The sequence below is a fragment of the Cariama cristata genome, unplaced genomic scaffold, assembly GCF_000690535.1.
Source record: "Cariama cristata isolate BGI_N322 unplaced genomic scaffold, ASM69053v1 scaffold33127, whole genome shotgun sequence".
Taxonomy (NCBI): domain Eukaryota; kingdom Metazoa; phylum Chordata; class Aves; order Cariamiformes; family Cariamidae; genus Cariama; species Cariama cristata.
This window is the reverse complement of record NW_009627703.1, coordinates 1-9,695: the sequence shown is the minus strand read 5'-3', so window position 1 is coordinate 9,695 and position 9,695 is coordinate 1. Positions and strand designations below refer to the sequence as shown.

Genomic DNA, 9,695 nt, shown 5'->3' with positions numbered 1-9,695 from the left:
GCGCGTCCACGTCCGCCGGCACAAGGGCGTGAGGAAGTTTGAGTGCACCGAGTGCGGCTACAAGTTCACGCGGCAGGTGAGGCCTTCCCCGGTGCTGGGGACCCCCGTGGAATGCGCTGTGCTGGGGGAGCCAGCCGCCACCGGGCCCCTCTTCCTTTTGCAGGCTCACTTGAGGCGCCACATGGAGATTCATGACCGGGTGGAGAATTACAACCCCCGGCAGCGGAAGCTGCGGAACCTGATCATCGAGGACGAGAAGGCCGTGGTGGTGGCACTGCAGCCGCCTCCGGCGCTGGAGGTGGGCTCGGCCGAGGCGATTTTCGTGGAGTCCCTGTCCCGTGGCTCCCTGCCCGAGGAGATCCCCGTGCAGAGACTCTGCTCAAACGAGAACTTCTCTACATCGGATGTGATTGAGCAATCACTAATTATAACGACGACAATTCCTGAAGACTGTGAAACATAGCGCGACTGCCTGCGCCCATCCTTCCTACCAAAACACAATAAAGCGTTAGGCTGGAGCCGCGCTCTGCCATGCTTGTTCTTTTTGAGTTCTGCACCTGCCCCTTCCCCTCCTTCCCCGCAAAGCTCCCGCCCCAGGTTGCAGGGAAATGAAGTTATAATGAAGTTCTAATTGAGTCTCAAATGAAGAAACAAAGGTGAAGCTACTCAGAATGCCTACTTAAATAAATGTACGTATGCTGTACGAGGCGGGCTGTGACTGAGGACTCTGTGTGTGTGTAATACTGCCAACTGCTTTTTAACGAGCTCTCTTTTGCGGCCTGGGGGACTGCTGGCGCTTGCCTTCAGCGCTCTCACCTTCCCTTTGAGTCTGAAAGCTCGTGATTAAAGCTTACCTTCCCCAAGAGAGTATGGCTCTGCCCCTTTCCTTAAAGGCTTGCCGAGAGGATTGCCTCCTCTGTTAAATTAGTGCCTTATTTCTACTTTGTTTTGTCAAGCTTCTGCTAATTGCTCTTTCTTTACCACATTAAAGGCAGGGCATGACTTGTATCTTCTCACCATTGAGATAATTTAGCTCTTACTTAACTTACTGGTCCATGCTCGGAGTTCCTGTTTTTAGCTGTAGGGATTTATATTGGTCTGAAATAACAGGACCCAGGGTTGCTCTGACATTAAGAATCGTTTCCCCGAGTATTCCCGGGGTGGGGGAAGATCACCAAATGTACCCACACGCCCCGAAATCGCAGCCGTGCTCTTCCCCTTTCCCTCTCTTACTCGTCAAGAAGGCAGAAGGTCTCTGGTTTAAGGGTACTTCAGGCCTAGAATGAGAAATGTCGCAGTAAAAACTTACTCCGGCAATCTTCCCCTCAAAGACGACAGAGAGATTCATGTAACATGTTTTATTTAACTTGACCGCTGCAAGTAAATTTAAAAACAAACTATGAGAATAAAAATACATTATCTGTAAATGTAAAATGCCTTTGTTTCAAAGGATGGTATTTAAACTGTACTCAAAGATTCGGACACAATGAATTTTACAAAAAATAAATACAGATCTGCAACTGTTCAGCCGGTTGGGGAATTTGGGGGTGGCAGGTCCAGCAGCGAGCACTACAGCATGAGACGGAGCACGTGTACTATTTATAGTTCAGCATAAATACTTCGGTCTGCAACACGAGTTCAGCTGCGCAGTGCCACGCCGTCTCTCCCCAGGCATGACACGGCACCGTGGGGACGGGCTGCTTTGTCCTCCTGGGTCGGCGGGACGCGGCCATTACTGCCAGAAACAAAGGAGCCACCCCGAATTGCAGCCCCCCTGCGCATCCCCCCCTGCCTACCTCCTTCACCCAAGGGGGTCCCACCGCACCGCAGCAGCGCCGGGGAGGTTTTTAAACCAAGAGGCTGCCACGGCCGGGTGAGGCCACGATCCTCCGCCAGCGCGTGGCGGTTTCAAGGCACTGTCAAAGTTTCAGACTTGGAGAACAGCTCAGATTTCACAAACGGCTTTCCCAAGTTCCACAGCTGAGGAGCGTGCCATAAAATAGCATTCAAGGCAAAAACAGATTTATTTTTTTTTTTTAAAGCTGTGAAGGTGCTGATGTTGTGGAGATGGGGCTCCGACACTGCTCTTACCCAAGGGCGAGCCAGAAGGCGTGCAATCAAGTATACAGGCTTTTCATCTCTGAATTAAGTTTAAATGAAAATTATTTTTTTTTTCTCTTGGTTAAAAACAAAAGACTGAAAAAGCAAATGCATCCAGCCAACGCTTCAGCCGTTGTCACACTTTACAGTTTTCCCAAAGGTGCAATGCTCGTTTTTGGGTGAGCTGTACCGTGGTTTTAGCTGTTTGCTTGTTCAAGAAACATTCCATGAGTAAACTGCACGCAGCGTCTCTTCAGCTAAGGTAGACAGAGGAAACACAGCCCAAGCCAGCTAAGTCACTTGGGCAAGTATAAAGGCAAATCTTACACAGGCCAAAAAAAACAGCAAACCCCAAACAAAAAGAAGAAGAAAAAAAAAAACAACCCACCCTAAAATAACTACTTTTGAATCCACAGCACTCTGGCTAACTCCTACACCTTCGCCAAAACACCTCAGCGGCATTTTCCAATTGCCCAAATCCCAAGAGCTCCTGCAACTCGGAGGCGTGACAGGCACGAGCCCTCTCTGAAGGTCCGCTGGGTTCCTTCGGACAAGGTGATGCATTTGAAAGCAATTCTGCAGCAAGGTATCTAAACACCGCCAGTAATTCTGCAAGCCTGTGGTGAATCTCCTGAGAAAGCTGCGCTCACCTTTCCCAGTGTTTTAAGTGTTGGGGTTTTTTTTTCTCCAAAATAGTACAACGCCAACTTCGCTCCTTTAAAATGGTGAAGAAATAAAAACTCGCCCTTGCTGCACAGGGCCTTTCTGCCCAACGCAGTGTGCTGGCCGAGAGCTCAGCACAGGAGAAGTGACAGCAAACAGCCCTTGCCACAAGAAGTGGCTTTTTCTGCCTAGTTCAGCACCACTATCGACAGGCCCTGGCACACCGGGAAGGGAGATCGGCTCCTCCCCGAGGGCGGCAGCAGGCCGCCCCAGGAGTGGCTCCTCGGGCCAGCTAAGAGGGGTACTTGCTTCTCCCCTTCCCCTTAAAGGAGGGTGCAGCCAGGGTGATCAGAAATGAAAACAAATCTAATTGGTGAGAATGCAATTAAAAGATAAATAAGGGTGGTTCTTCTTGGAAGGAAAAAACGCGCTCTGCTAGGAAGGGCTGGAAAACAAATACCTGCAGAAGGTAAAATGCTGCAACTTAAAAAAAAAAAAACCTAAAACCTCACCAAAATACAGGAAGAACTGGAGTTCAGACAAAAGGAAAGGTGAAGCTTCATAACCCCAACTCAGCAGGTCCCTGCTACAGGACAGCTGTTCTTTCTGAAGGCATGAAGGGGAACCGAGGACCACGGCGAGAGGGCAGGAAAGGCCACGTTCTCAGATTAACCTCTCACCGCTACAGACCTCCAGCTTTTTCTGGGAAGGCCTTTCCCCTCCTCTAACCACGAGGAGGAAGACGTGCACAGGAAATCTGTCTTCCTCCGAGGCACAGAACAGAGGTGGGCATCCAGACCACCATCCTACCAGGTAGACCCCTCCCAAAAAAGAAACTGAAGAAAGGAGTTTGGTGGCAAATGAAGGGTTACAGGGTGAAGGAGCTCCCAGTGAAAGGTGTCTGCCCAAAAGCCGTAAGTTGCGATGCTGCGGTGACATTCAATACGATTGCTTTCCTCAGAGTTAGACTCTTGGGTCTCCTCTGCGGGCAGCACGGTGCCTTCTCCCAGCCCAGAGAAGGGCCGAGGGACTCCGCAGCGGAGGCCTCGCTGTCTGCCGGCTGCGGTTCCACAACAGCACGTCAAACATTCAGAGTTTTCACTCCCTCTATGATCAGTACGTTTTTGTTTCCAAGCACCAGTTTGCCTCTGCCTTCTCTCAAAGAAACACAGGTTCTGGATAATGAACTCTCATCGAGCCACCAGGACAGCACTTTCCCTTGCTAACGAAGTTCATTAAGGTTCTGATCGTGAAGGTTTTGGCGCTGCCTGTTCAAATTGATGGTGTTGTCCAGCGTGATGCCGTCATCCTCCTGCGTAGTTTCTGGCATGAACTGCCGGAATATGCTGACGCTGCCGTGCCAGAAGATGGGCTCGGGGAGTCGGCCCACCACGCTCCACGTTCGCGTCTCAGGGTCGTAGGCTTCCAGGACATCTGAGAGTTCAAACGTGTTATCGTAGCCACCGGAGACATAGAGCTTCCCACCGAGCACGGCCACGCTCCCCCCAACGTGAACCTACAATTTAAAAATAAATATACACAACAATTAGAAAGGAGGGTTTTGCCCGATTAGGCAGACGATAAAGGTGTCAGGTACTGTCCTGCAACTGCTCGCTTGGGGACAGGGCTCAGCACCCTCCAGCTGCTCGACTCTGGCTCTGAACCAGCGCTGCCCAAACACCGGGAGGAGACAAGAGTTTTGGAGCTTCACCCAGCTCTTGTGTGCTGGGCTCAACACCCAGCTGTGCAATCCCAGTCCAGGATTTTTTCTTCCAGGTGACTGTGAGAGGCTTAAATGCACTCCACATGCAAGGGGTTATAATCTAAAGAGCACTTGGTTTTTCCAAAGGTAAATTAAGCCAATTTTTAACACTAACAGACATCCAGTAGGTCAGTAAGCATCTTACCTGAAGCATGGCAGGGATTTTATCCCATTCATTCTTCGCTGGATTGTAAACATCCACTTCAGCCGAGTCATCTCTGTGGGAGGTAACACAAAATTAGTCTCCTGCATCCTACAAACCTCCCACTTTGCGAAGCCCCCAGTCCAACAGCTTGAAATGCCGCCGGGAGCACTTCTGCTCCAATCCCGCTACGTATATTGGAGAGCAAAGGGTTCCTGTATGAAGGCACAGGTCTCGATGCAGACCCCAGCCTCCAGCATGGGCTTCTCCTGCACCAGCAGTGACATTCAACCCCAGAAAACGCCCAGACCTCTCTACTTGCTGCACCCCTACCCATGAAGCAGGCCGGCACAGACACTGTGCCCGTACCACACAGTAGCACAGGAGCGTGTCTCTCGTTCTCAGTGCCACTGACCTACATCCAAAGAGCCCGAATGCCCCTTCTGAGCTTCTCTACAGGCAAAGCAACGCGCTCTATACTTTCTGATGTATGCTGAGTTTTAGGACGCTGCCTAGGAGGGAAGGCAGCCAAGATGACCGGAGACAGAGCAAGCCGAGAAGGTGTGCTGTTTTCAGCCTCCCGAGACGGTGGGGTGAGCTGCTCTGGACGCTGCCCCACTCAGAGTCCAGCACACAGCTGTGCCACTGCCAGGTCGGAAATTGCTGTGCAATCCTGAGTGGCTTTCTCAAATTTAGTCTTTTTTTTTTTTTTTTTTTTTTTAATGTCTGCATCTACAGTAGATGTGTTCACAGACTAACTTTCTGCAAGTTCACATTTCACAGACCGATCTGGCTTTGCTGCCAAGTGCTTCAGGGTCTGGAAGAAAAAGGACTGCTGTTCTGGAGAGGCTTAAACCTTCATGCACTTCAAAGTAACGGCGTCCCTACTGCTTGAGTTTTTTGCCAATGCCAAATTTAGATGGGCCAGAGGACTGTGAGAGAAGAGCTGGCAGGGGCAGCGTAATCCCCCAAGGTTTCTCTCACCCACTCCACTCACAAGATGGGAGGGTGACAGTGACAGGTGAGGGATGTTTACGACGCAGAAATGCGTGCCACTGACACAAGAATGCGAAGAGGACAAGGTCAGGGCAGCCGGAGAAGTGCTGTCAGTCCCTGCAAGACAGTTCTGTTACAGACGGATTCAAAAAGCCGCAAGGAATATTTTATTGTCTTTGTATCTGTCGTGACATCGTGGATTGCCATGCATTGTGCCGGTGACGAGGTATCGCTATGGATTGCTGGCATGAAGTTGAGCAGGGGACGGAGTGAAAATAAGCGAGAAATCTCACCTACAACAGGAGTGTCTAGCAAACCATTACATCAGAAGTCTGTCTGCTGAGCCTGCGGCAAAGCCGACGTGCGTGCCACTGAACTTTCTGGTTGCACTCTGGACAAGAATTCCTAAGGTACCCACACGATACACACTTTAAAACCAGTTTCTTTCATTTGAGTTACTTTTGCGAACTGAACTGATATTCATCTGAATGAAACATCTTTAACGCAGGCACATCTAAGCGAGCACTCCAAGCCCCACGGAGCTGCACTAAGACCAACTTTTCTTCCTCCGAACCAAGAGCAGGTACCTGCCTTGGGACACTTAAAACGCTGCTGCCAAGCTGTTTGTACCTGGAAGAACTGCTGCTGTTCACAACGCTTCCCGTAACTAACAGCGGCAGGCGAATCAAATACTTCCAAGTATGAAGCTGAAAACCTCGATGGACTGGAAGGGAAACGAGGGGCAAAGCCAGCTCCCGGCACCGGTGACACTCAGGCCAGGACCTCCTCTCCCCTCTCAGGGTTAGCTCTAAGAAGGACGCAGCTGAAGACCCAAGCCTCACTGCTATGCTGTATTTATAGTTACAAAACCAGTCGCACTCGAGGGGATCATCAGTCAGAAGCCTGAGTGTGAGCTATTAAAACCAAGCAAAAAATGAGTTTGTGACTTTTATTCGTAATTTATTCCTCTGTCCTCCAAAGACTATCTTACAGCTTTATACCGAGCAGCAGTCCACATGCAGCACGTGAAATGAGGGCAGAAGACCCTGACCCTGATAATCTCCTCATTAACTCCTGCAGATGCCTAAGTGATCAGAAATCCTGAAGTGTCAATCACCAGTATTTTAAAATGGATAAGAAAAAGGAAACGCGATAGAATCAGCTCGTGACAAGCAGCAGAATAGCCAGAACATCCCTGCCAGTATTTACTGAAAACCAGGTGACTCAATCTGCTATCTGCAAACAACTGCCAGGAACCAAGACACCCGACCGAACCCAAATGAATCAAATAAAAGGTCTTGGGTAGAAGTTGCTGCTTTATGCAAAGCCAAGAGGAGATTAAAAAAAGAAAAGTGTCTGGAGGCCGTCACAGAAGTCTATGTTTGCCCAAAGTCAACACAAGATGAAATGCCTCAGTGCTAGCATGCCTTTCAGTTTATTTTTAATTAAGTGGATAACTGAAGTATTTGCGCCACCAGGACAGCTTCGGATGGGTAATTAAGTCCCAATTTGGAAAGGCGCTTAAAAATAGTGACCAATCATTTAATCTTCAGTCCTCTTATCTCTGCTGAGATGGAAGATGTCCTCTCCTGCGCTACAGCTTAATGTCTTCTTGGAGCTTACTCACTTATTTATAGCGACAAGGGGGGTTGAACCAGAAGCCAAGAAAACAGAGAAGTCTATTTCCAAGCAGCGCTGCTGACAGCCAGATTTATACCTGGCTATTCTCCAGCCCGTGGGTTTAGATTCAGACATTTTTACACAATTTTAAGCGTGGTTCTTTAAGGCCTAACTACAACAGAAGTGAGGGCAAGAGGCGTGATGGTTTAGAGACCCACCTGCGCCATCAGAGGAAGCACCGCCGTGCTTTCCCAACGCAGTGCTCTCCTACCACCGCCCACAAAATCCGCACGCCTTCCCAGGAAAACCTTGGGCTTGCCCAGCGGGGACGTGGGGAGGGAAGTTATCGCTCCCGCTACTCACCTTATGAAGTACATGAGGCCGTTGAGAGTGACGGTCTTTGGGGCAAAGGACCATGGAGGCAGGTGACCACAGTTCACGAGGGACCAGAGGTCACTGTCAGGGTCGTAGCACTGCATAACCATGGACTCTTTACCAGCCAGGGAGCCGATGGCGAACAGCTTGCCGCGACACGACGTGGTGGAGCAGTTGTCCATGGGGTACAGCATGGGCTGCAGAGCCTCCCAGCTGTCCACCGAGTGGTCATAGCGCTCCGTGCTGTCGGAGGCAATCACGTACAGCAGCCCGTCCAGGACTGTGGAGCTGTGGTATTCTCTGGCTTTCAGCATGGGAGACACCTCCGTCCACTCGTTCACGCTGGAATTGTACCTCCAGACACAGTCGTAGAGCCTCGACCCGTCCGATCCCCCTGCGGCACAGCACGCCACATTTCAAAGTGTGGTTTTGCAAAGGGAAGTACTATGGGGCAACGGAGGAGAGGGCTTGGCTCAGGACTGGGCTCTTTGTTATGTCTTCCAGCTACACCTTCTTAATACCCACCCCCCAGCTTTTCTGCTCCCCAGGGCTGTACATTATGAAAATATTTCAGTACTAGGGGACCAGTCACGTGCACTGTGAGGATTTTAATAGAACTTCTGCACTGGTCCTTTCCGAGCAAGCCAGGAAGGATTTCTCCCATTTCTCCCATTCCTAGTCCATACTCAGCCACGACTCAAAATGACTCCCAGGTTCGACTACCTCCATCCTTCTAAATAACCATTTTCTCTCCCATTTTGTGAGCCCCACTCTGTTGCTATCTGGAAGCTGCTGCAATGTAGCGGAGACTAACACGCACCAGTGCCTGGCTGCCAAGGCAGCGTTGCTGCCGGCAGCACAGAAGCCTTCGGAAGCCTTCTGACCCTCCCTGCTGCCTGTGCTACAATGCTGACACTAAGCAGAACGACCTAAAATCCCCACCAGCAGCAGCCTTGCCCGAAGCACAGAGCTCCCAGCACTATCAGCACCCCCAGCACCACCTGAGATTGCTCTGGAAAGCTCCCACGGGATGTAAGGGCATCCATACAAACGAGCTGTGTGGTAGCCCATCATTTTTACAACCCCGCCCTTAAAGCAGAGCCTTGTTTTCTGCTCATGACTAAAGAACGAACAGTTTTCTGTTCACCTGCACTTGACCTGCCCTTCAAATCTTTGTCAGCGCGTCCTGCACACCCAGAGCAAGCTGCTCCACAGAGCCTAAGTTTCCCAGGCCTTGGTTTATTACAGCTGCCACAGGGCTGCTGCTCCAGCTACGGGGATGTAGTTCAAAGGAGGCCAGATTAACAGCCAAATTTACACATCCGTGTCACCTTGACAGAAGTAATTATAGCCCCAGCGGACTGTGAAGAGGCAGGATTCGTGCTGGGGAAGGTACCGTGACTCAAAGGTGCTGGCTGGCTGAGGAACCCAGGGCTTTCTGACACGCCTCTGCCTTGAGCACGCGCTTGGCTTGTGATTCACGGGGCTCTGAACCCAAACACCTTCTTTGCAGACAGAAATTCAAAACACTCTCCAGTCACTCCTGTCCCCTAGAGTGACTCGTTAGAAAGTTCTACCAGTACAAGATCTGTGACTTCTGCCCGCATGCTCAGGAGCATTAGTCATGACAAAATACTCCTGGACTGAGACCAGCTGCTAAATCCAGCACCGACGCCAGGAGTCCCTATGCCTGCAGTCATACTGAGCCCAAGCAGAGTTTCAAACTCTGCTACTCCAAGAAAAGCCAAGTCTCGCTGCTAGAACCCACGTCTTTTCAATGGAAATCACAACACTGGTGCTTTTGTGCCCTGCACACCTTACCGGTGACATAGATGTCATTGCCCAGTGCAGCAACGCTGTAGCCCCCACCCAGGTGCTCAGGGAACTCAGCCAGGTAGCGCCAGTGGCCGGTGCGCGGGTTGTAGCAGTCGACAGTGACGAGCTCGTCGCAATCGCGGTCACAGCCGCCGACGAGGACAAGGATCTCGGCGAGGCCGGTGGAGGGTCGGGGTCGCATGCGGGCGCAGGGCCCCCGGT

The 9,695-nt window shown here is 50.9% G+C and overlaps 2 protein-coding genes across 2 annotated transcripts in view; one reads left to right on the top strand and one right to left on the bottom strand.

Annotated features, from left to right (window-relative positions):
- Positions 1-463, top strand: part of ZBTB48 (zinc finger and BTB domain containing 48) — a gene marked incomplete at its 5' end in the record, with an annotated part of 3,472 nt that extends 3,009 nt beyond the window's left edge. Inside the window, 2 exons of the mRNA XM_009704532.1 lie at positions 1-76; positions 164-463. The exon at positions 1-76 is cut by the window's left edge and continues 2 nt beyond it. Of these exons, the coding sequence (XP_009702834.1) occupies positions 1-76; positions 164-463 (376 nt within the window). The remainder of the gene's footprint in view (positions 77-163) is intronic.
- A 3,522-nt stretch (positions 464-3,985) lies between these two features.
- Positions 3,986-9,690, bottom strand: KLHL21 (kelch-like family member 21; the record flags this gene model as incomplete). Its single annotated transcript, XM_009704531.1, has 4 exons — positions 3,986-4,279; positions 4,671-4,743; positions 7,647-8,052; positions 9,480-9,690. Coding segments are annotated over 4 exons (984 nt in total), but the record flags the coding sequence as incomplete, so codon positions are not given.
- Between the last annotated feature and the right edge of the window lie 5 nt (positions 9,691-9,695).